The 26,927-nt window shown below is 41.3% G+C and overlaps 1 protein-coding gene and 1 long non-coding RNA gene across 4 annotated transcripts in view; one reads left to right on the forward strand and one right to left on the reverse strand.

Moving 5' to 3' along the window:
* The window catches only part of TRIO (trio Rho guanine nucleotide exchange factor), a 237,234-nt gene extending 231,605 nt beyond the window's left edge, over positions 1-5,629 (reverse strand). The window contains exon 1 of one of the 3 annotated variants that reach the window (XM_057428883.1): positions 4,999-5,611. In XM_057428883.1, the coding sequence (XP_057284866.1) occupies positions 4,999-5,113 (115 nt within the window). In that variant the 5' untranslated portion in view covers positions 5,114-5,611. Of the gene's footprint in view, positions 1-4,998 lie in introns of all 3 variants that reach the window. The other 2 variants (XM_057428884.1, XM_057428885.1) reach the window with 2 other exon arrangements.
* A 374-nt stretch (positions 5,630-6,003) lies between these two features.
* Positions 6,004-7,226, forward strand: LOC130609658 (uncharacterized). Its single transcript, XR_008974837.1, has 2 exons — positions 6,004-6,128; positions 6,948-7,226. It is a non-coding gene; the product is annotated as an uncharacterized LOC130609658 (long non-coding RNA).
* Positions 7,227-26,927: the final 19,701 nt, after the last annotated feature.

Consider the following 26,927-nt stretch of genomic DNA (forward strand, 5'->3'; position numbering starts at 1 on the left):
CCATGCTATGTTTCTATGAGCAGGAAGAAGCAAAACATAGGTGCCATCCCTGTAAAGGTGAAACTGTAAATTTCTGAGTAAACCTTCTGTTTTTTAACTTTACAGTATTATTTGTTGCGACTTAAGGGGGGGGGAATCAATTATATTGTCATGATACTCATTAATAATTCCTATATGGTCAGCTACTCAAGCAATTATCAGCCCAGGCTCCTACAGGCAGACTTGACTGAACCTAGGATGATCCAAATCTCAAGCCCCTAAAACATGCAGAAGTCTTCAACTATAGGTCTATAATCACAATAGATTTCAGCATCCCACTTTCCTAAAATACATGGACATTTCTGTACCCACATGTATCTCAAAATGAAGTTTTAAATTCTCTTATCATTAACCTTAAATTAAGAAGGCAGGAAAGAGTAAGTGTACATTAGAACTAGGTGCTATTCAAAGCTATCCTGGCTACCGGCCTGTTCTCTGACTTCACCTCAAGAGAGGTGGCACACTGAACTTTTTACACAGGAAACCCTTCTCTCTCCAGACCCACATCCATTTTACAGACTTAGCCCTCCTCCTGAGCAACGACTGCTGCCACCTGCATAGATTTGGTCTTAGATGGCAAATCGTCCACCTTTTTGTTTTTCCAGATTAAGTGATGAAGTACAATTAACTGTTATATTCAGATATGACCTGGAAAAACTTGGGTAGTTATTCACACTAGTGACAAAATTTCCAGGGCCTCCTGTTTTAACTTTGTTTTTCAAGCGTTTCCTTCTCTCCAAAAGGTCCCTGCCCCTTGATCTATATTGTGGTCCTTCTGGAAATGTGTAAAGTGCTCTCATAAACAGGTGGCAACAACACAGATCTCCTCCATGGCTTTAAAACTGTATAATTTACCCATAAATTAATGAAGCCTCTGCAGTTTGCAAAAGCCACTCATAGTAAAGAATCTTACAGGAAATAACATCTGCTTTTACTGCAAAACTTTGAAGAGTTCTCAGTTGATAACTACAGCATTTGGGTTTTTTTTCCCCCATGAAGGCTTACCAGAGTCATTTATAAAGGCACTTGTTATACTGTCTAGCCCAGAGTTGACTGAAGTGCTTACAAGCCTTTTTATCTATACCCTTTGCTATTCACAGATTTCTCCATCATCCCAGAAGGTAAGTTTAGTTACAAACCACACAATCAATGTCTCTTCTACTCAGATGAAAACAGTTTTATTCTTTATGCTCAAAACCAAAATTCATTAACTTCAACTAGCAAAAATTCTTTGGTTTGCAGGACACTGTTATAACAGCACAATTGAAACTTAACAGACAGCCCTCATTCTTGCTTCCTAAAAACACCCTAACTACTGAGAACTCAAAAGCTGCAAAGATGAAGATTTGAGCAGCAACAACAACAAAAGAACCACCAAACAAAATTTCTGTACAATTACTGCCCTGTAAGCCACCTGATGGAAGCCCCTCCAACTTTGCTCATGTTAGACATTTTCAGCTCTTCTAAATACAAAAAACTTTAAGGTGAAACTTAAATACATTTTGAAAAGTTTTATCTTAATACCTTTTTCAAACAGAACAGATCTTCTATACTAACTCATGTATTAACATGCCTCTATGCAGCCATTTACACTCTGCACCTCTGGGTTTTCATGCAGTAATAAGTCTGCTTCTCCATAATTCCAAGGGACTTTACCAGTCCTTTCAAGTCACATCAGTGCACTTTTTAATAAGAAAAAAAAGAAATACTTGTCTATACATCTTCAGCTCAAACCATATCACTTCTGTCAGTTTTCATGGTCATCTCTGATCTCCAATTTATGTACAAGACAGAAAGACACTTCCTACAACCCCTCCATTTTCTTCATTGAAAAGTAACCACTTTGCTTGGCACTCAACTCTACATTTTATGTTTTATGTTTAATCCTGTTGCAAAGAACGTGACAGATATAACAAAGTGCTCTTGTCTTTTCAATTTCAAATAATGAAATACAGATACCAAATAGGTAACGGAAAGCAAGTTGCCTCAATTTCTTCAAATTCAAATGAAGGGATTCCTCATTTAAATTCAAGACACACAATCTTTATGTTTTCATACTACCACCTCACTTGCAGTTCAGCTGCTTTTTTCACATTCCAATTGCAACTTATTTCCACAACAACTCAGAGCGAGTTTACATTCACATAACCAAAGTGAAAACTGGAAACGTACACATTTCAAGTGATGTGAACCTAGCTGCTGTTCAACATCCTAACAAAACATTTTCCAAATAATGAAACTCTGTTCTTTAGGCTACTTGAATTCTACTTGAGGCTCAGTCTTACAAAAGGACAGGAGGAAAGCCAACAACCCTGCTGGCAGTTCAACTGACCAATTTAACTAGCCTAAGATTAGAACTGATTGTTTAGGCAGGTTTTTGTTGTTTGTTTGGGTTGGGATTTTTTCCCCCACTGGAATACATTGTAACGTTTTTACTCATTTTCTCTTTTAAGTAACAGCTAGGGCTTTGCTGACATTCTCTGCAAGTGACAGGAAAAAGGAAGCATTTGTCATTGTAAATACTGTAAAGAGAAAACTTTTGTCTGCTCCCACGTACACCAAATGAAGTTTTTTGCTTGTTCATTGATTGCTCTATCCATTGTGTTTCACTGAAAAAAAAAAAAATCTGTGCCTCCTGTTCAAACAATGGGAAGCACCGGAGATCTCTTAACAGACCTTTTCCTTGTAAGAGTGGATCATGTACAGAGGCAGACTTTGAAGAGCTCTTCCCAATATCAAACACCCATGAGAGATGCCAGAACATTTTCCAGCAGATGTCACAGCCCAGGCTGAACGAGATAACCTCCACATGTGAATACGGAAATGAGAATGCCAGCTGCTAAATATGCTCTAAGAGGTTTTTGATAAGCATTTGACATGTCCTTCTACTGCTTTAAGATTTTTGGTCCTGTAAGACTAAGCTCAGTGCAACTTCCTGTTATGAAAAGTTATCAGTACCAGAAGTCATCCCTGCACCACTTACAAGCCTATCAACTCTGTGTCATCCTTCTACCCACACATAAATGTGGAAGCTGACTATTAATACAGCTGGCAGGGTCTTCTAAAACTGCAAGGTTACTACACATGCACCCATTTGTAACTATACTAGGCAGACTGTATGTCTACTATTGTAATCCATCATTTTGCTTTCAACGGGATTTTTTCTCGAGAACAACAAAGCTCACCCCTTCTTCCATGATGAAACCCACCAACACCAGCATCTTGACTCGAGAAGGAGTTTCGCACTCATTACTGTCACGTGAAACAGGTTGCTGAGGGAGCATCAGGCTCTTCGGAAAGGATGCAACCCCCTGTTTGGACCGTCTGTCCAAGCAAATGCAGCTCCGAATCCTGTTCCAGGGATGCCTGCTGCAAATCACACCTCCTCCTTCACCCTCATTAAATCAAACACATCCAAACACAAGCACCAACCACAAGCAGCACTGATTATGCCATTTCCCACTTCCCTCACGGACTTGCCTTAAAAACCCAATTAACACAGCTTTTATCGTTATTAGCAGCACTGCTATCGTTTCCAATTATTTTTTCCTACACACTGTATCGGCAATTCCCCCCACCCCCCCCATCTTTCTAGCGGTGAGTCTGCATTTTCCTTGCTCGCCGCTCCTTTTTAGGCATCCGAAAGCAGCAAGTGCCCAGCCCTGCCCTGCCGCCCCGCCCGGGAGCGATGGCCGGGGGTGCCCGGGGGAGCGCGGAGCCACGAGCGGAGCGAGGGCGAGAGGGAGGAGCCGCCGCCGCACGGGGGGAGGGCAGCCGGCACCGGAGGAAGGATCAGTCGCCGCCGTCGCCCCGGCTGCCGGCGGTTCGTACGTCCCGGGCAGCCCTGCCTCCCCTCCGTCCCGGCCGCCATTCCCTAGGGGACAATGTCTCTGTGACGGGGACAGCCGCCCTCCCCGCCTGGTTGCGTGCCGAGAGTAAACACCGAGGGAGAAGGCGGCCTCCATATTTTTATCCCGGCAGCCTGTCAACAGGCTCCCCCCCCTTCCCCTCCAGAGCCTCCGCACTGAGACCGGCTTACCAGCCCGGCAGCGCCCAAGAGCCGCTGCCGCCCGGCCCCCGCTGCTGCCCCTCCTCAGCTGAGGCAGGGACACCCCTGATAGTGGGGCTTCGGATTTTGTCTTTTTCTTTCCCTTCTCGCTACGAACAGCCGCTTTCAGCGCTCCCCTCTCCCACCCCGGCCCTCGGCAGCCACCCAGCAGCACGGTACCGGCGGAGGGCGACCGGGGCGTGTTGCCTTTTATAGCGGTGTCATCCCCTCATCACTGCACGCCCGCCTCCCGGGGGGCCCGGCCAGCGCGGCCCGCAGCCATGCGGCGCGCCGCTCCCCTGCCCCGCTCAGCCTTCCCGACCTCCGGCATCGAGGGCCGCCCGCGTCCCGCTGCGGGACGTTATCGGGGACACCACGTTTGCCTTGCACCAGGTGGTTAAGCTCGGCCCCGGTAACGCGCCCGTTATCGGGCAGGCATGGAAAGGAAAGTCGCACCTGTCACCGGAGGCACCGTCTCGGGGCAGCAGCACGCACCCGCCCCGCCGGGCCACACCAGGCCGCCCACCGCACCCATTTTCACGCATCGCTTCTGCCGACAAGGGTGGCGTCCAGCCAGCAGACGAAGCCCCGCTGCCTCCGACATGGGAGGAGGGGTCAAGGCTTTTCCCCACTCCCCGTTGCCACCCGGACAGGCCGCCCTGCGCGGGCCGAGCCCCGCACCGCCACCTCCCCGAGGAAGCGCGGCGGCGCCCAGCACGCACAGGCACTGCCGAAGGGAAGCCTTCCCCACGGCCACCTGACAAAGCCGGCTGCCCTCGCCCCTTCTCCCAGCGCCGAGACGAGCACGTTGCTCCCTCCACCTTTCTCGCCACCTCCAGCCGCTGTCGCTTCCACACACACACAGCCACCCACCCCCCCAGCTCCTTGGTGAGGGACGGGGCCGCACTCACCGGATCGGAAGAACGCCGCGATGTCCGCCGAGTCCTTGGCTGCCTCCTCGGCCCCTTCCCCCGCGCCGCTGCCGGCCGTGGTGGCGGCGGAGGTGGCGGTAGCGGCGCTGCTCATGGCTGCTGCGTGTGGCGGCGGCTCCTCCGGGCGAGACCCACCGCCAACCCCACCGCCCCCTCCGCGGATCCCGGCTTCACCTCCGGGCGAGAGCGGCCGTTAGGGCGGCAGCCGGAGCGTGCGAGCGATGCGGGGCGGCGGCGGGCGGCCACGGCGAGCGCAGGGACATGAAGGTATGTGCGGAATGGCAGCTCCGGGAGCGCCCACCCCCCGCAGCCACCTAGGAGGCGGCGTGTGCATGCAGGGAGTCAGGGCGGGCGGGCGGGCGGCAGCCGGAGCGCAGACAATCGCGGGAGGAGGAGGGCGACGACGACGACGACGGCATGGGAAGGGCCAGCAGTCCGCACAGGCAGCACCCGATGGGCGGAGAAAGAAGGATCCGTTCCAGCCTCTTTTTTTCCCTATTTTTTTTTTTTTTCCCGAGGGAGCAAGGAGCGAGCCGGAGGAGCAGCAGCTGCGCTAGCCGCCGTGCTGCCGGTGGCCGCAGCTACCGCCGTCCTCCATCTTGGCTGGGAGGCGGAGGAGGAGGAGGAGGGTGGGAAGGGGGAGCCGGCGGGAATCTCCGGCTGCGTCCGGCGCCGGTCGGGATGGGGCGGGGCTGCACGGCGCAGGACGTCAGCGCTCCCGCCGAGCCCCCACCCCATTGGCTGGGGCGCGGCCGCCGGGGGAGCCCGGCGGGCCCTCGGTGTGGGAGGTGCAGGGGCGCCCGGATGCCGGTGGTCCGTATGGCTATGCATTTATGCTTTTTATCTGTTTATTTTCAGCCGCTTCCGACTGACTTCCGCCTTGACACGCTGCTGCAGCCCTGCTGCCGCTGCTTGCCGGTGCGCGGAGGTCGACCCTGGGGGTTGTCTGAAAAACCCGGTCCGCGCCCCACGCTGTTGCCTCCCGCTGCTCGGTGCGAGGTCACCGCGGCCGGATCGGCGGCTCTCCGGGGGGGTCGTGCCCGCTGAGAGCTCCACTGCCCATGGCCTGGAATGAGGGGCCCTTGCGGCTTGAAGGGAAAATAAGCGAGGTGCGCAAATGTTTAGGAAAGGTGCCTTTGAAAGGCATTGAAGCGAGGGTGGTGAGGCACAGGTGCAGGTTGCCCAGAGGCGCTGTGGCTGCCCCATTCCTGCCGTGTTCAAGGCCAGGTTGGATGGGGGTTGGAGCAACCTGGTCTAGAGGAAGGTGTCCTTCCCCGTGATAGCAGGGTTGGAACTGGATGATCCCTAAGGTCCTTTCCAAACCCAAACCCTTCTATGATGCTGTAATTGCGATCAGTACTGTTGCTGTATTTTCTTCAGTAATCACAGGGACACTTAAAAACATGTGCTGTGGACCAGTGCCATTAATGTAAAATACGCAAACAGCTCACGATGGAAAATGCAATCTGGTGCTTGGTTAAGGTGCATCTCAGTACAGTCATGCTTTTCATGTTTAACTGTCAGAATAAGATTGCATGCAGGTATGTTTGAAAAGAGAGTAGCAAAGCAGTCAATTTAGCAGTTGCACAGTTTGATAAAGCAGAGTAGCACATCTCAAATGCCGGTGGTAAATGGTCAAAGATATTGCTTGTTGTCACAGTTGAAATACAGAAGTATAGCTTTAGGAATTAAATTATTAAACCTTTCATAAGTGTTAAAAGCAAAGGTAACTTCAAGACAAATGTCATTCTGTTCATTTATCACAGTCAGATGATGTGGAAGTCATCCACAAGGTTCCTAAGGTTTGTATTTATCTGAAGTTGTACAGCTTGACAAAGAAGCTTTTGTGCTACTACCTCTGCCTAATTTCTCTTGTAGAGAAGAGATTAGTTTTAAAAAAAATTTTTTAATGTTTTTCTTCCAGGCAGTGAACACAGGGAAAAGTTCCAAATTAGCACCCCACTGACAGAAGTGGCTGCAATGTGACTTCCTTTCTAGCTGGCCTAGCACCATCCACCTAGCAAAAAAACATGACTGGGACAAATGCTGCTGTTCACTAGCAAGCAGTGAGTTGACCTGAGAGTAGGAATAGGGTATTGTACACCTGCACAGAAAAAGCTGTATAAGAATGTAAGAAAATTGAATGAGTGAATGGGAAGAGTTAATACAGTGAGTAAAGAAAAATAGGCCTCCTGGAATCTCCATAATTTGAACTTTCAGTGCCTCGAAAGCAAGAGGTGCTCAAGATTTTTTGTTTTCTGAATCTGAATTAAGACTTCAGTATGCTGTGCAACATTGGAAAAAAGCTTCAGAAGACTGTTCATTAGCTATTGAAACTAAGATACTGAACGTCTGTTTCCAATTAGTTGTCCATTCAGCATACTGTTCAATTAGTCAGTGGGTGCTAAAAAGCCAAATGTTCATATAAGCAATACTGAAGGTTATGTGACTGAAGTTTGTCCCTTCCCCTGTTCCCTTCATCTGCTGAATTGTAGATGCTGGTTTTGTATTATTCTAACACATGGATGCCCTGAGGCATGCCCTCCACCATGAGAGCTGCTCGTAACAGTGAAAGGGATTGAGATCAACTAGTTGCAATTTGGAATTCTTCACTTGCAGCAAAGGTGGCCCTTACAGAGAGGCCTCGGGCAGCCAAATATGCCCATATCCTTTGCAGCATTCAGACGCATTATTGCAATATGATTGTGTTCACACTAATGTTCAGGATGTAAGTTAAAAGAGAGAGACAGAAATAGAAAAATGACGTTATAACAGAGTTACTTAACACACTGTAATAAAACAAGGCTTTCATTTGCAGGTATCCACCTTAGATATCAAATACGAGATTTAATATTTTGACATTAGGTAATTATGTTTCTTAGTCTTGTTCTTCTTGATCATTTTAGGCTTGAAGCTTAAAAAAAACCAACCAAGATATGAATTATCTATGTAGGGAATGTTGCACATTGAAAAGTTGCGTGAGTGCGTGAGTTTACCTACTTTGAAGCCTGTCATTAGGGATTAGCCATATTCTCCATCCTCAACTCCTACTTTGCCTGTGTCATTTTTTGTCAGCCTGCAAGTGATTTTACAGTAATTGCATTGGTAAGTGCAGGAAAGGAAAAAGTATGATTTTTCATGTAAAAGAGATTTTAAGGGTGCTGTGACTTGCTAACTATCACTAGTGTTAAGGCCAAGATTCAAATGATGATTTTTAAAACCTAAAGATGCATGAAATCATGCTTAATTTCTGTATCTACTTTTTACACATGTATAAAAGCATTTAATTTTACGTAAGCGAATTGTTCAAAAAGATTTATACTCCAGTAAAATAAATGCCATGAGGGAAATGTTGTTTTATTTGAATGACCTTTATTTTTCCTTGTATTGTGTATTATTCCTGTTAAATGGTCACTCTGAATCAGTGTCTCAATGCACAAATATCTTTATTCCTGTCATAAAAGGTCTCTTTTGAGGAAAGAAGTTTGCCTACTGTCTAACCTTCAGTATCTAGGCTGAGAAGTGTCACATGTCACTTCATGTTTCATCCCTAAACGAATACACAGTCTGGATACTGCTTGAGTTCTTTTCCTGCAGCATTCACCGTCCACTTAACAAAGAAAACAATAACCAGTTTGCTCCTTTTGTATGGGGCAACTGCTTGATTTAAAATCACTGATATTTACAAGCTTTCAGGAGAAGTAAACTAGGAACGCATTAGTTTGAACCAGACAGGAGATCATACTGGCCTTGGTGGTCAGTCTGAGTTGTCTCCTTGCTCAGAACCAAAAAAGGCTTACATGATTATAAAAAAAAAAACCAAACAAACAAAAATAAAAAAACCACCCCAAAGAACACAAAACGCACCTAACATTCAGGTTTTTACAATGGAGTTATCTTCTCCATTGTTGACAAGCTTTACTGTAAATTTCACAAACCGAAACACAGGACATGCAACAGAGTGCGTTCAAGACTTTCATGTCAAAAATGCTTGAAGGGAAGATGCACGTGGATTTCTCTTTACACTATAAGAACTGCTTCTTACAAACATTATCTTCCTGCAGCAGGCTTTCATGGGGTTCCAAATCTGTAAAACATGACAGAAGCATTTGCAGTAAGTAGTAGAGAAGGCCATACCAGTTGCTACTGTGCTTTTAAGATGACAAAGCTTCTTTTAAGTTTGTAGCAGTTAAGGAAAGTAATCAAAGTTATTAATGTGTACTACCTCCAAGTTGCTGTCTGTTTTCTGATCTAAATGGTGCTTTTGTTATAGCAACATTTGTCAATTTCAAATTATTCTCCACACGCAAGATACATCTCTTTTATCTGCAGACTAGCACCAAGGCATTTTCCAACTGTTATCATTATTATCTCCCTCTTTCCTGCAGAAGCATCCATGTCTTTTTGAAAAGTTGTCTTGAGCTGCGCTAAGCCTACGTGCTCCACTTCCTTATGCTGTAAAATCAAGTTCTAGTTTCAGTGCATGAGTTCTGGCAGCTTTTGGAACTTCTGCCTTTGACCCTTCTTTTTGTTTTTGTTTCTACTTTTCTGAAAAACAGTAGAAGTTTTTAATATCTGATAGCAGATGAGCCACCTGTCACGTATGTAAAATATTGCCAGCCTACTTAAAAATAATTTTTGCATACTTTCACTGGTAAGACCTTCCACATCGTTCTATTTCTTTATGAACTTAGAGCAGTACTGCCATCAGGACGTGACATTTCACAGATCCTCAGCACCTGCGAGGAGAGGTTTAGTGCACTTAAGTAAAAGCCTGTAAAGAGACGGCATTTGATGGTCACTATGGCTGAAATTTTACTGTTTATATGGTCATGAGTGTCAAGTCTTAAGCAAAGAATCAAGCAGGTTTTTAATAACCTACAAACCAACTTGTGTGTTTTCATATATCACCAAAAATGTTAACCATCCTAATTTTATTTATAGCCAAACCACATTTTTTTTTAATTTCTCACCATTTCAATGATGTGATATCTCTATAAAAATCCAGCTCCCAGTTCTGCTACATGGCATGTACTGACTTGTCAATGTCAGGGACACTTCTGTTATGTGTAGAAATTACACCAGCCGTCTGATGTTTTATAGACTATTGGCGGTCTATACACCATCTGTTGACTAACCTCAGTCTAATGAAGTGTTGGCTTTTCTTTTTACACTTAAACACTCATAATGCTACATTATTATACAATTATTGGTGGCTGAACCATGTGGTTGCATCTCAGACAAGTCATCCCATTGTGTTTGCTATCCAGGTTTTTAGAAAAACTTGCTCTCATCATAAGGAAGTATTCATACACATAAATGGACACACGCAGGCACACCTTAATTTCAGATTTTCTATCACTAGCATTAACATTGAAGCCATACTGAACCTTCAAAGAGCATTTCCTATTTACCCTTGATGCCCTAGGCAGAAATATGTGTGGTGCTTCAGTCTTTCTGAAAGAATTGAACTTACTATGCCTGGTTGAAAATAACATGCACATTCATTATAAGCTCACAGCCTAGCATGATCATATCCAGAAATCCTAACAGTCGGACAGTGCATGCTAAAGCCTCTATGGGTGATTTACTCCTCCTTTTTAATCAGTTATCCTTGAGGTGGCATGACCTTTATTCTGCTTGTAAAAAAAACATTCCTTCTGATATTCTGCTATGTGGTCCTCAGTCTACAACAGCGCAAATTACATATTCTTGATCATCTAACATTGTCATCCCTGAATTTTCAAAGACTAGGTTTTGATTAAGATATGGTTCCAGATAACTAAGAAAGAGGGATGTGGAGTTTTTTCTTGTGGATGGGCCCCTGTCAAAATTATATTACCAACACTATCAACATCTGTGTATGTATGACTGCTACTGGACAGTATTCCAACATCATGATATTTTATGCAATGAAGGCATCACTGACAATTTATTTGATCATGTTGTACAGATAGCTTTTGTAGGAGCAGCCTCTGTCCTTCATGCCTAAAAAGCACTAGCATGTCCACAGACAAAAGTGCACTGTACATAAAGAAAAAAATGTGTATCTTTAAACACAGACTGCTGCTTTGTATTGTTGTGATGGACACTCAGAAAAATTGGTCACCAATTAAGCTAAACTATTACACTAGTGTTTGCCAATAGATCAGCATACAGCCTTATGTTATGACACTGATTTATACCAAGGGTTTTGATGAACCCCATACTATATTTCTGAGAAAACAGTTCACTTAGTATCAAAGCGGTGTTAGGTCCAGTTGACAATTATCCTTCTGCTTTAATGATAATAGTCTGTTAATTGTACTGGCTTGCCTACAGTCGGTTGTCGAAAACAGTGTGCAAGGATTGGCATAGAGCAGCACACAAAAGCTGTGTGGAAAACAGAATTGTAATTTATGAGCTTAGACAAAGTAAAGTCGATCAAAAATGAAGCTTAAAACAAATGGCATCCTGCTTCAAAAGTTATTTTCTAGAAGAGGACATTTAAATCAGTTCTGCTGCTTGTGTACTTGTGTGCATGTATCTCCATCAGCATGCCAGTTTATAGTTGCCCAGATTGGAAAGCATCTTGAATGGCTATGTCTGTATCACTTCTGTCAATCAGTATCTTAAAACAGAGATTGAAGAAATTTGAGTAATTGCTTATGCAACAAACAAACCAAAAATGCATGAGTCCTTTTCTATACACAGAACTGAATTGCAGTTTGGGTCATTTAAAAACTGTCAAATGTCTAAAAAAATATTTACCGTACTTTTGCATCTGGTGCTAGGGAGTTAGTTTTGATAGCAACCTATGTAACTCATGAGGTTTTTGGGTTTATATGATTTAAGTCTTCACAGGTTGATGGTTCCCCAAGAATGCGCTCAGTCCCTGCTTGGCTCTACTGCTTTGAAAGTGGAATAGAGGTTTTTCAGACAGGTGATACAGCTGGACCTTGAGGATTTTCAGGTTCATTTGAGAGCTCAATAAAGAGGCACTTCCAAGACATCCAGGATTTTCAGTCAGATCACCAGTAAAGGCTGTTCTAGTAGATCTAGACTGTGTGATTACCCAAAAAGATTTGTTTGATTTGGAAAGAATAGATTTGATCAGAAAAATGCTTTCCAAATTCCCAAGGAGTCTTGAGACCCATGGCATGGTTCCCTAGTACCACCAGCTGCTGCAAGAGGTGATCTCTGGTATCAAAGCCACATTTTGCAATCTAATTTGCTATTTCCAGGTATATACATTTACAATACATTTACTCCTTTCCCTTGGTTTTATCAAGGCTTTGTCTCCAGGTTGATCCTCTTAGTATGTCCTTCACTTTATGCAGATATCTCACTATTGTCCATGGTCTCTATACATAATATGTGATTTATTCAGATCAGTAAGTGATGGCTTTGCTTAGGGAGGTCAGCCTCTAGGTGAGGATTTATCATTCCTTAGTACCAGTTGGCCATTATTCTCATCCTGGTTGATTATGTTATTAGCTAGACAGTAGCAACAGATGCTATTCCTCACATTGCTTAGTCTTAATGAATTTTGCGAGGGTGCAAAGCCATGAACTGCCAGGTTTGCCCTCTTCCAGGAGCTGCTGAGATAGGAAAGAACTGACCAATGCAGAACAAAGTTTCCTAGTGTTTCCTTTGCTCATAATTAGAATGTCAAATTCCTTGCCACGCCTGGGAAGCCACTTGGCTCTCAGCACCAAAAAAGCAGCAGCTGCAGCAATGCTCTGTGGATAGAGGACAGTAAATAAAGTGGTTTTATTTTTTTATATCCTCTCCAATTTTTGAATCAGAAGACAAGTCCTCTTTTATTTTCTTTTATCCTACTTGGTAGATCCCCTTCTCCCCATTGTACTACAGGCAGCTAGCTAAACAGAATACAACTACTGCCAGCGTTTTGTTCCTCATGTGCTTGCTTTCTTCTTTTTTCTGTTTAGCAGCTAATTTTATGAGTAGTCCCAGTTTCCTGTTTTTAATTGCATAGGGTACTCAGAGTGGAACCCTTGGGCACAATATTGATAAGTTTTTGATGCTGACCCTAAAAAATATCCAGCACATACTGCTGTTAACATGTTAGCCCCTATTAGAGCCAGTTGCTTCCTAAGATGTTCAGCAACTGCAAGACCATTCATGATCAGTGGAGTCTCTTGGTGGTGCTCCACATTCCCTTTGGGGTCTCAGCTGCTGTTTCTAAAGACAGAAATGCAGAATTTCAGCTTCCAAGTCTTTCTAGTCCGTAGCCCCTTTGCCAATACTTGTACACAAGACTAAAGACATCATCTGTGCATGCTTTCATTCCAGAATAAAGGGCTGTTCAGTTTGTACGTGAAGCGAGTTTACAGATCACATACTCATCATGGCTTACTCTGTATCACTACCTCTCAATTCTTACAGAGGAGGAGCAGATAATGTGGGACAGCAGCTGTATTCAGTTGGCAGCACTCCAAGGAAATGCCTACATTCTTCTGGGCTTCAGCATAATTGTAGGACAAAAGCTATTTTTGCATTTTACTAAAGTGATTCTGCCCCTTGGTCCAAGTTAATAACCCAAAATAATTCTTCTACAGGTAGAAAGTTACATCCAGTCATCCCAGCTGTCATTGTTATTAGTGCATAACCTTGAAGTTTCACCACCTTGAGTTTCTTGCTCATATTGGTAAGAGGTAGGAAATGACCTTTTGACAATAAATCTCTAACAATAGAGCAGCCAGATCAGCAGCAAGTGGGATGCTGTAGAATACTCATTACAGTTACAAATCAAATGTTTAATATTTTTACTTAAGGCTTAAAATCTAAATTATCAATATTTCATATGAAAGATTTCATATTAAAACTCAGGAAACAATTGAAATTTTGGTATTCAAATTATGTGCCTAAGCTTCTTTCCTATTTACTGCATTCACCTAACAGAAGTATTTCCTGCATGACACCTGCTGACTGTATTTGCTCAGGTTTCCCTGAGACTTAGACAGTTGTCCGATAGTTTGGAAATTTGCACAACCTTTAAGAAGCTTTTGATTTGTCATGTCTGCAAGGGCTTTACAAAGGTGCCTTCCACTGGAACTACAACAGCTCATGTGATGATTTGTCTTTGAGGCATGCAGTGCAGATTTGGACCAAATTGTGTCCTCTAGCCAAATATGGAATTTTAGCATCTTTATCACACTATAGAGCAGCCATTGCATTACAAAAGCAACTTTTCCTCATTTGGGTATTTCATGGTAACTTGTTCTTCAAGCTCTGTCTACTCATTTAGAGCATTCTTCATAGACTGATTGCCAGTTGAACCATTAATCAATACCGCTGCTATCACAACCTGCCCCCTACTTTTTGTCAGTAAAAGAGCCCTTTTTTTTTTTTTTTTTTGAGTTTGATGCAATACATACTGCATTTTGACACTTTACTTGCTTTCCATTCATGTCTGTTATGTGGAATTTAATTACTTTGAATTATTGTCTATTTCTGCTGTTGATTACAGTGACTAACCTTTAAGCTTCTGTAATAATTAAATACCAGGTCTAACAACAATACAACATAAAACCTGTTGTGCTACAAGAGAAGAGCAAACCCAGTCAGCCATCGTGGGAGTGGTGCTAGTTTTATTGAAGTTTTAGTTCACCTAAAAGTAATAATTTCTGATTTAATTGATTGCCCCTTTTAGCATGGTAAATATCAGAAGGGATTGTACAGGTCTGAGAAGTCTGTCATACCATAAAAATGTTTTCTTTCTTACAAATTAAGGTAATATTAAGCTTTAAGATACTAGGATTGCAAGACCTTTAGGAGAAGATCTACTGTGATCCTACTTTTATGCTAAAGACCAACTTTTATGCTAAAATCACAGTATGAAGTACTTATTCATAAATTCTTTTGTATTCGTAATTCATTGGCTTAACTTTCATCCTATTTCATAAAAAAAAAATTGTATTTCCAGTCATTTCACTCCATACTATCTACTGCAAGTATTACAAGTGCTTATAAGCTCCCGAATTCTGTGGTTCATGTGGATTTTGTTCTTCACTGTTGTATTTGATAAATGTAACTGCTATGTGATGCAACCATGCTGTTTTAAATCTGTTATATATAACATAAGATGGAAATACTTATACTGAATTTTCAAAACATCTGTTGGTCTTTTCTAGGGGCTTTCTCTAAATATGGTATCAAGCCCAGAAATGAAGGTTTCAAAATAGTTTCCTATATCTGTTAATGAAGATTTGTATACAAGGAGCGTTTCAGAAATATATTCCTTATTTACTTTTACTGAAGTATAATCAAGCCTTTGCTCCTTTTATGCCATTTTTCTATACTACCTTTAAACCATCAGTTCTCTCCAACCACGATGCTTTGGCAGGATCAAAATCTAGTTTCCTTCTTTTTCATGCATAATGAAATGAATTCACTCCATTATTCATTCATGAGGCACACTTGTTCCTTGTAACATGTTTATATCTGTTATTGTTTCTCTATTAAACAGCTGTATTTTTATTTCTAAATGATGTTCACAAAATAGTCATATCCTAAATATTAATATTTTCATGTATGTAATAGTATTAATATTTTCACCTGTCATAAGCTTTTTATTTTAAACTAGGTAATAAACTGTTCTGTGAAAAAAAAAAAAAAAAAAGAATATCACAAACATCCCAAAGAATGAAATTTTGCTTTTATTTATATTGAAGTTTTGTGAACAAGGCCAGTAAGAACACCATGAATAGATGAAACAAAACTACTCTCAGAAGTGTTACCAGTGGAAGAATGTAGTGGAAGCTGAAGCTAAGGACCAACACTGGAGTTAGAGAACTGCTTCAGAAGGCTGTCAGAAGGTTTTTCATAACACACTGAATGAATGAATTAGGTAAGTGGGTGGGAAACGAGGTGGGGAGATAAGGTAGTTGACTATGCTGGGGTAAACATGCAACCAACTGATATACATGTTTTCTATAAAATTAACAGTCATAAATGACAGAATTGCCTGCTTTTTCAGTGACTGGTGGGTTTCATATGAAATTGTGAGCAGTACGATTACAATGCAAGGTTTCTTCTCTATTCACCAAACACAAGTCACGTGCCATAGAGTGAAAATGCTGATCTGAAATGTAGTCCCGTCTTGTTTCAGAGAGCAAGAGATACCAAATGCTACAGAGAAATAAATAATAATTTTACCAACATTGGAACTTCCTTTCTGGCCTCATACTGTTATAAGTCCTAACCCACAAGTATCGCTATCTTTTAACATATATATATGCATTGTGACTATTGTACCTGTAGGTGATAAAAGTTAATTGGAAAACTAAGTAGGAAAAGGTGCTATCTTTGATCAGATGAGCTGGTACAACTGGAAAAGTCAGACAAGCTTTTAGACACACATGTTCTTCAAACCAGTTCAAGTAGTCTATTATGTCTTAACATTTATTTTTTATTTTTTTTGCTAGCAACATCAGTGGGCTTAAAAAACTTTCTTCTCAGTAGAACTTGAATTTCTCTTACATCTTTAGAAAATCATAGCTATAAAAATCTTATTTTAAAATGTTATGAGGTCCATATACTTTTTCTTTTGATTAGTTTTGAACATACTCCTTTTCAATTAAGTAGGTTATTCCTTTTCTCTTTTTCATTAGAGAAGCAGTACAGGTATGAGTCTTTCTTACTCTCTCTGTGCCATTTACCAAATTAAAGTTTGACCTTATTTGTAGTTATCATTCTCTGTAAATTAAGTGGTCTTAAATTTTTACATGCATTCCTATGTGTACAATATTATGTTTCTAGACAATTTTGTGTATTTTTCCTGGACTCTGTTGCTCCTTTATGTTTTGTATCAGATGGTGTACTAAAAGCTGAACATATTTCATCATTTATCTCAAGCTGAGGGTTTCCCTATGTATTTATGCAGTAGTTTATAAATTCTAGTATTAGTGTCATACAAATTGGTGACATAATCTTACTTTAGTCTAAATTGTGAGTTATGGTCAATACATCTAAAAAGTTCACTTAACACAAATACATTTGTTATACCTTATATCCTTATCTTATATTTGCACAAAAATGTGGATTTATTACATTAAGCTTGGTGGAGGAATAAGTACTACATTTTCCTAAGCTCTTTTTTGTTTGTTTGTTTGTTTGTGGGCATTTTTTTTTAGTTTTGATATGATAATACCAACAAATTAAGAAACCTTAGAAATAAATCAGTAATTTAAAAAATTACTAAAGAGGTATGGGCATGAATCTGTACCTCCATAAGCATATAAAGTTTTGGGGAAAGGTTGAACAAATAAGTGTAAACAGTGAACCAGATTTAGCTCTCTCTGCCTTCGGAGGGTGTTCTAAATTGGATGACCTCTTAAGGTACCTTCCAGACCTGTAATTTTTCAGAATGAAATACATCATTAAAATATTTACTCTGCCTTGCACATGCATTAATCTAAGTAATTTATGAAGATTTACATTCTACTAATCTCTCTTTCAAATTGCTAATAAATTGAGTAGCTAACTGTGGTCTTTCCTCATTCAAATCAAGTGCCAGCACAACAGGAGTTGAACAGGGACTCCTCTTATTCTTTCTCTTCTCTTCCTCAGTTTACCTTTTTTCCTAAGTGCCCTTTATTCTGTAACTTGCTTCTTTTCTTCTTTCATGGACTTTATCTAAGAATTTTTTCACATGAAAAATACTGCTGCATGTGCTAACATGTCAATTTATACAGTAGTTTTTGTATCAGCATGATTCCTTTTGTAAAACCAGAATATTTTCTTCACTTTATACTATGTTGCTTTGGAAGGAATTTTAACTACAGTGAAAAGGCTTCTTTTAAAACTAGAACAATCACAGCCATGCAAAGATTGATGCCATTTTAATGGCTGCATATTGATTTAGCAATATCACTATAAAATGTACAGTGATTTAACTGTTCCTATAGAAACAGTAAAATATTCCAGCATACACAGAACCTTTTCTGTTATACGATTTATAGTGGGTGCATTTGAGAGCAGGCCAAAAAGAGATGTCTAAAGAGGTCCAAAAATAAGCTATCCTGAAGTACCAGTATGTGTAAAGATTTCCTCCCTTTGCTGCCTCTTCTTTAGGTCACAAGAGCAGCATATAAAGAGGTGATCTTGCTCACTGATTACTACTAATATTTGAACAGGTTTTTCATTGCTGTGTTAGCAGCTGTCACAATCTACTCCTTGGTGAGTTTTTAATTAACAGTATCTGAATCACAGCAGAGATAGATGACATCTGAAAAGGTATAGATCAAATGGACATGTAAAAGTTCCAGGTAGAGGCAATTTCTACCAGTTGATAAAAGATCCCAGAGATGGATCTTGCACTTTTAGCGTCTTTTTATCAACACCATTGAGATGTTGCCCATAATACCTAAATCAGTGCTTTCTCTCATGGCCAGAAGAGAGGTACTGTTAACTTAAGAGTACAGAATAAATGCTTTCTTACATTAGTCTCATGTGGGTGCGATAGCACTAAGCAATTGATGGCAACAGGGAAGAGCTCAGCCATTCTCACTGTGAAATGAAAACACTCTGACAAACAATTCCACATTCCTCTTGTAGCAAAGAAGTGTTTTCTCACAACAGCTCATTAGCTAACTGACAGTACATGGTGAGGACCCTTCCAGAACAAATATCTGCCTCCTTTCTACCGCCCTTGTGATGCACAGCAATGCACATCCAGAAAAAAACAAACACATGGGGAGGCAAAACCTCTGAAACTAGTATGAAATACTGCAAGTAGCTTAATTACACAGACTTGACCAACTATTAGTTTCCTCCCTAAGTTCCCATGTTTCCACAGCTGATCTACTTCAGGCACTTTACAAGGCATAAAATACTTGTTATACTGTTCTGCCTGTCAGGCAGGGCAAGGTCATGATGTGGGGTAATCTCTTCTATTTTACGTGTTCAGGGCTTGCAGGAGAACTCTGCTATGTGATAATGCTCTGAGACAGCTGGAGTTCATGACAGAAGACTTGGCTGGGGACGCTGCCATGCTTAGACATGAGTTTAAAAGAAACTATAAGAATTATCTGTTCTTAGCTGGTAAGGGAAGAGGAGAAAGAAGGGTAAGCTGCCTATGTTCATTCTCCTTTATAGTCCCAGAATGGGATATTTAGACCCCAGCCTTAAGAACACTTTAGTGTTCTCTGCTCTCAACAACTTCTGGCATGTGAGCCAAAATATTTAACAGGGTAAGTGGTGCTGCTTCACTTGTTACAAATTAATAATAGGATTCTCCTATGTTTCTTAAGTTTGATGGGACCACAAGTGATGATCTGAATTGCAGATGGTAATGGTTCCTTCCTTTCTGATTTGGCTTTGATAGTTTCTTTGATGTAGAAGAACTGTGAACTTAATTTGCATAACATTACTCCCACTCCTATCAGTCTGTTGATGAGCTATCTTTATTAAATTTTTCACCATTTCAGGATTATTTACATGCTGCCTGATTTTATAATGAGATCAAGCTTTACTACACAGGGAGCCTACTGATGAACATCTGGTACCTTATGAGTTTTGATACTCTTAGTGAAGCATTCAAAATTTTGCTCCTGTTAAAAATGATTCCACTCCATTAGAAATTACTACCATTCTTAATTGATGTGCTATGTTCTGTCAGGAAGTGGCAACTGGAGATGATAAAATGAATACCAGGGTAAGAATTATGAATAAGTTCAATTGGTGGTTTTGCCTTTTATCAATATGAACATATGCGATATTTTCAAAATAAAACATGAAAATAAGTATGTTTTTACAAATTCTCTTCTAAGTTATAATGCTCACTCTTAATTCTGACTCCATTTTCTTTCCTCTCTTTTCTATAGCAGAAAGTCTATTTCTCTTACTGCTGAGAGATGATTTGTTTTCACAAATCCATTGAATATAAAAAAAGAACCTTTTTTGTCCAGAAAATAGATTAAGTTTTTTGAAACTATTAAACATGAAATGTACACACTTACTGTTCTTATGAATTGATACGGTTCTAATATTCACTGTTTTTATTGAGAATACCATGTGACACCACTCACTTTCCTGTTTCTGACACTATTTTCTCTTATTCTCTAGTATTTAGTTCAACTTTGGGTTTGGGCAGCACAGTGGGAAAGAAAAAAAACCCATATTTGCAAACGTAAGAAAGATTTCGTTCACAATGTGTTGTGGTTTTGTTTCTTTTTTAATCAGTTCAGGAGATGAGTCAAATTTATTGCCCAAAAGAAGCAAACAGTCCTAGGAGCTGTTCTAATATGGTTTGCAGAGGCCCCTTGAGTATATTTCTGGGACTGGAGAGAGGGAAGGTGCTAGTGCACCCAGGACCAAGGTCCAACACTGGTTGCATTTTGAGGCTTCCACTGCAATTCAACTAGCAATGAGAGTATTACTTGTGCCACATGCAGCCTATTAAAAATACTTTCCCATGAGAAAGTGCTTACACAGGCATTAATAAAATAAAGATTTTGGACAACAGCATCAAGGAGCTGCAAGCTTTCTTTTTCCTTTTGTGAGGGGGAAGCAAAGGCAGTGTTACAGAGCACTCTCTGACTTCCAAAGAACTATTTTCCTACCAGGCACTTTGGTAGGTTTTTATTTCACAGCCTTCCAACTTGCTTATCTTTTAAATGAGAGTAGCCTGATACCTGTGAAACTCCAAGAGTGCCCATTATTAATGAAGTTCTTCTTGATGGAAATAATACATTGGACTCACTGTGAAATTTAGGAAAAATATGCTTCCCCCCCCCATTTTAGTGAATGATCCCTTGAAGTAAAGTTTACTGAATAATGCAAGGTATTTTAGGAATTAGGTATGCAGGGTTAAATCAAACATCAAAGAATGACACCACTAGCTTGTTCTTAACATGTCTGCTTTGTCACGTGTAAAACGTGTTCATGTACAAAAGAAAAGCAATTTATCTGAATCTCTAAATGGTACAATCATTTAGCCTATGTGAATTATTTTTATTGGAAATATTTCCTTACTTGCCTCTCCCAATGTAACCATGAATTTCCAATATGAGTGGTAATATGTGGTTCAATATTAACATTTCAAATAATTTTTACATATCTGCAAGGTCTATAATAGCAGGTTCTGTAATTACTTATAAGGCACTATATGTATTAATGTAATATATTTAAAAATGTAATGCCTTTTAGATTGTGCTTTTCCTTCTTTTCGAAGAACGCTCGGAATTTTGAAGGGTACATAGAGAGAATCACTTTTTATTTGATGAATTGAGTTTATAATAAAATGGCTCCAAAGACCAAATAAAAAATATCTGAGATGGCAGAAGACAGGATATTAATGTACTGATATCATCTGGATAATAATACAGCATGTTCCTGAACTTGGAGGTTTGCAGAAACTTCGAGAACTAAAATGGCTGTTTTTCAGGTATCAAAAAGTTCTAAAGTACATTAGTTTAAAAGGTGCACTTAAAAATAGGCGATATATACACCAGCACACTTGTGACTGCATTGCCCTGATAAATCTGTACAGTGAATCTGTAAGGATCACCTCTCTTCCTGAGAAAATTTCCTCTACAAGGAATAAATGGACCTGCAGGACTCTTGTGGCAGCTCCATACCTCACAAGCAGGAGACAAAAAAGACCGACTGCAATGTATAAATATCTCATCTGTCCTCAAAAGCCAGAACAACCCTTGAGGTAGAGGGTAGCTCATTTTGGTGGCTACATCAATACACCAAATAAGAAGGCATAAAGTTCCTCTAGGTCACCTTTGCCCTCTTCTTACACCCACAGGCCAAGTTGCATTGGTGCAACATGTTCACATTGTGCCTGAGTTCTTTAATACTGAGCACACTCCAAAAACACCTCTCTTTTTCACTGTTCTCAAGGGTTAACTCAGTAAACAAAACACAATAAGAACTACTGAAAAGTCTGGAGCAGGAAGGAAGCTGGCTTACTGCTCCTTGGTTTCCCATGCTGCCAGTGTAATAAATTGCCATTTTTCAACAAGGTGGCTACAGCTGGCTTAGAACTTAACTTTATTTTTCTTATTTCTAAGTGTAAATAAGAACTAATACATCAGTCCTAAAAGCATGAGCCCTTGTTGTGGGAGGAGGAGGCAGAAAAGTTTCATTGCTTATATACTCATGGTGGGAAGATGTTCCTTGGAAAGTATCATCCATCTTAGGTGACCACTGGGGGATGGAGCAAAACAGCCATTCTAGGCAACTTGGTTGCAAACTTTCCTTTAATGTCTGTAAGGACAGGAATCTGGCTTTTTTATTTACAAGAAAACCTGATGGATATTTTTAAAACTGCTGACAACACCTTATACCAGCTTCTTTCATGATGCCCAGCTCCCTTGCTCTACCTGGCACCTAAACTTTTGTGTAGGAAGGACTTTCATCACTTTCCTCATGCACCTGATTCACCTTTGTATCACTATGCTTTCCCTCTTCTTTTTGTTTCAGTTGCATTGCTGGGCAGCGAAGTGTTTTAAAAAATGTGTATGTTATACTGAGGTGTGTTTTTCTATAATCTAATTGCACTGGTCACTCCATGCACTGTGCTAAATCCTTGATCGCTGTCTAAACTTGAATTAAAAATAGTTCAAGACCATAGCTGAAGTACCGCTTAATTATTTTTAGATGGCAGACTTTATGTAGGTTTTCTGGGTGTGGGTATGACTGAAATGCATGACAATGAAGAAAACTACACTGATTGTGCTTCAGTTGTTCAGGGCACTTTATAAATACAGCTTGTGTAGTGTTTCTCTTCAGTTCTGTACTAACACACAGGCCTGACCTGAGGATGCAAATTCTGTAAGGGGATAATTTTTGAAAGTAGTATTTTAACTTCTACTTATGCAATTACCTAATTGTTCTCAGGGTGTTTTAAATTGTGTTTTATAAGACATAAGCTAAATTCACTCTCTTTGTCCTGAAAGGACTTGTTCCTTTATCCAGCAGATTTTTATGCCATACAGAAGAGCAGTGTCTGCATGGTATTTGAAAGTTAAGTCTTTGTTTTACCAAATATTATATGCCTCAGGGACAGGAAGAAAGCCTGCGGAACAGGTTTCTGCACTCTTGCAGACGTGTTCAGACAAATTAACTTGTCATGACGAGTTTTGCTTGGTCTTCCTGAGGAGGGGCAAAGGGGTGTGTAGTGACATAATGCTGCCTCACTTTTTTGCAGTGAATGTCTTTGATTTGTAGTTCTTTGAATGGATTTTTCTTTACACATGTGACGCTCCCTTGCCAATGTCTGTGCTTGCATAGACCTCATGTAATGTAAGCCTGCATCCTTCTCCTTGGAATAGATACAGCCAAAACAGACAGCTGTTCAGATCACCCTGGCAAAGGATCCCATTGGTCTCACCCACACTGGATGCACATCCGTGGTCTTCTGGCTGTCAGATCCATCTGCTAGGATGGCGTGGTGCTCATCCTCAGCCTTGTGAGATAGATTCACTGCAATACAGATACAAAGCAACCATGGGGTTTAGGGCAGGCATTCTATACAGTGTGGCAAATAGTGTCTATTATATGGGAAGTAACACCTTTGGGCTATTAGCAGCGCTATGTGTTTATTTAGTGTATGTATGTTGTGTAGATACACCTCATGGGATATGTGGGTACAAAAGACAGGAGTCAAAATATTTGCACCTGAAAGCATGAAATTAGACTCCCAAGTGTGTATGTCTGTGCATATATATATATATATATACACAGATACCTATATACCTGTGTCCTGTTTTTCAAAGAGCAGAATACACTGCAGTCCCCTGTGTAGAAACTGACATGCACTCAAAGCTGCTGAAAATCAAACCACTTGAATATACGCGCTTGAGAGACATCAGCATGATGTTCTTGAGGAAGAAGTTTGCCTTTAGCCTTCTGGTTTTGTAAATGTTGGTTATTTCTGATACCATTCTCGGTAATGTCATCTGGAAGTGAGACTTAGAAGAAACAGGATTAGTCTCCTCAGCACAGTCAGGCAATGCACTGATGTGTTTGGAGAGCGCTGCGTTTACTTCCTATGGAATTGCCTCTAGATCATGGCATCATGAGCACACAGTTAGATTCAGGTTATCTTTTTCCAATAATGGTCTGTGGGGCTCCAGCAAACTTCCTCTTCCAAGTTTTGTGTACAGTGGCTCTCTGTGCACTCTTGGTGTGAGGTCTTCTGACTTCTCACTCTGTGTGAGGGTGGGTTAGTGTTCGCTGGAAGTGTGGGCTCCGTGCTGACAGCATGCTGGCAGCAGAGTGGCAGGAGGTCCTGTTGCCATCCACAGGGCCAAACAAAGGTCCCTTTGTGGGAGCGCAGCAGCTTCAGAATATACAGTTTGTCATCAGCAATTATCTGGGTGTCATAACTGAAGATTTGCCACCTACAACCCTGAAACGCAGTGTGCCTCTGTCATGTAGTTAATTTTTTGTATTATTATTCATTATTACACTAAATCCCTTTGTAACAATCTGACTAAGTAAGGGGGTCTATACAGTGCCACAGATAATGGAGATACAAAGTTTTCCATGCACTAGTAAGTGTTGGAGAGATGTAAAAGGGCAATAGGATAAATGAAATCCCATCCCATATATCTTGCCTCGTATTTATCGTTAGACCTCATAGAATTGTGTGAATTCCTTATTGTTTCAAAGAGTCCTTTTTGAAACACACAGAGGCCCATTTACAGCCTCAGAGTAAATTAGGAACTACTGAATAAAGGAGAACTATGGTCGGTCACTGGTACATTTTCAAGATTTTCTCTTTTCCAACATTCATTTAAAAGAAGAAGTTTATTCATTTATTCAGTTAAATTCACTAGGGATAGCTGCACAGGAGAAGGGACTGAAAGCTCCAATTCATTTTAATTTGTCTATTTGCTTACAATCTGTGTTGGAATGCAGTAGCAAACAGCTAGTTTCTTTATTCATGAACATACTCATTGAACTAAGTGCATTTGGAAACACACATTTAGTTCTGGTTCCAGTAAAAGACAGGCAAGGAACTCTATCATAAAAGCATTGCAGAATTAAGTTCTTTGTAGGGCTCAGTGCAGCAGAAAGTCAGAATATAAAATTCTGTGATTCATGTCATGGAGACATTGAGTCCTCTGTGACATAGCCACTGGGGCTCCGCTCAGAGCTTGCTGTGGGACTGAGCTGTTCTGATGGGCCTGACATTAAGCAAATGCTAAATCTTAGTGAATTCAGTCAGGGCTAGTGCTTAAATGTTTTGCTGATTTATGCCATGAGAGGGCTTGCAATCCAAAGAAACAAACACAGAAAAATAAGAAAACAGGGAAAAACAAATATTCAGCATAAAACTTCAGCAGTTACTACACCTAAACACCACCAGCTCTGCTTATAGCCAAAGGAATGACAGAAATAACTCCTATGGCATTAATGTGGCAGAGCAAAATTTTGTCCACAATTGCAACACAGCCAAAACCCAGGTAAACTCCCAAGTCCAGTTCATACCTCTGGATACCACTATAAATTCAAAGATCCTCAAGTGGTCTAGAGGACACATAGGTTTTTGCAAGGCTCAAGCTGCTGCAGCTGCCACATGAAAACTCAACTCCAGCATGGATGTAAGCAATGGCTTTACTGCGTGGCAGTCCATTTGCTACAGCTCTGGGACAAAATTGCTCATCCTCAGCTGAGTTGTTGCCTGCACATCCTCATCCTGCCCTCAGGATGGGGGCTTTCAGAGCATTCCTTTACCCACCACAGGTCAGGAAGTATCCAAGCGCCTACTTGGTGGGGGATCTAGTGGGTCTTACTGGCCCCAGAAACAAGAGATTGCAAATAGGCCCACCTCTACATTTATTTGCATAAACCCATGGATGAAGCATCAGAATTACACAATTTCCCCCTTTTTTCTAGATATTTTCTAAATATATGATCCACAAAGCAATGACATCTTAACAAAGGAAATTAAGTATGTAGCTTTTTTAGAAGGCATGTTGTTTGATAGATCTGAAGTTGACACCGTTGATATCTTGGTTGATACGCTGGAGGGAAGGAATGCCATCCAGAGGGACCTCAACACGCTTGTGAGGTGGGCTGATGCCAACCTTATGAAGTTTAACTATGACAAGTGCAAGGTCCTACACCTGGGTTGGAGCAATCCCAGGCACAGCTACAGGTTGGGCAGAGAAGAGATTCAGAGCAGCCCTGCAGAGAAGGATTTGGGGTGTTGGTCAATGAGAAAATGAACATGAGCCGGCTTCAGTGTGCGCTTGCAGCCCAGAAAGCCAACTGTATCCTGGGCTGCATCAAAAGGAGTGTGACCAGCAGGTTGAAGGAGGTGATCCTGCCCCTCTACTCTGCTCTTGTGAGACCTCACCTGGAGTATTGTGTGCAGTTCTGGTGTCCTCAACATAAAAAAGACATGGAACTGTTGGAAGAAGTCCAGAGGAGGGCCACGAGGATGATCAGGGGACTGGAGCACCTCCCGTATGAAGACAGGCTGAGAAAGTTGGGGCTGTTCAGCCTGGAGAAGAGAAGGCTGCATGGAGACCTCATAGCAGCCTTCCAGTATCTGAAGGGGGCCTATAGGGATGCTGGGGATGGACTCTTCATTATGGACTGTAGTGACAGGACAAGGGGTCACGGGTTAAAACTTAAACAGGGGAAGTTTAGATTGGATATAAGGAAAAAATTCTTTCCTGTTAGGGTGGTGAGGCACTGGAATGGGTTGCCCAAGGAAGTTGTGAATGCTCCATCCCTGGCAGTGTTCAAGGCCAGGTTGGACGGAGCCTTGGGTGGCATGGTTTAGTGTGAGGTGTCCCTGCCCACGGCAGGGGGGTTGGAACTAGATGATCTTAAGGTCTTTTCCAACCCTAACTGTTCTATGATTCTAAGTACTATGTATATATGTATGCACATACGTATCTTTCATCTGTCTGTCTATCTATCTATCTATCTATCTA

This window comes from Pezoporus wallicus, unplaced genomic scaffold, assembly GCF_028554395.1.
Source record: "Pezoporus wallicus isolate ANWC-B61680 ecotype Strahan unplaced genomic scaffold, APGP_CSIRO_Pwel_v1 contig_6658, whole genome shotgun sequence".
Classification (NCBI taxonomy): Eukaryota; Metazoa; Chordata; class Aves; order Psittaciformes; family Psittacidae; genus Pezoporus; species Pezoporus wallicus.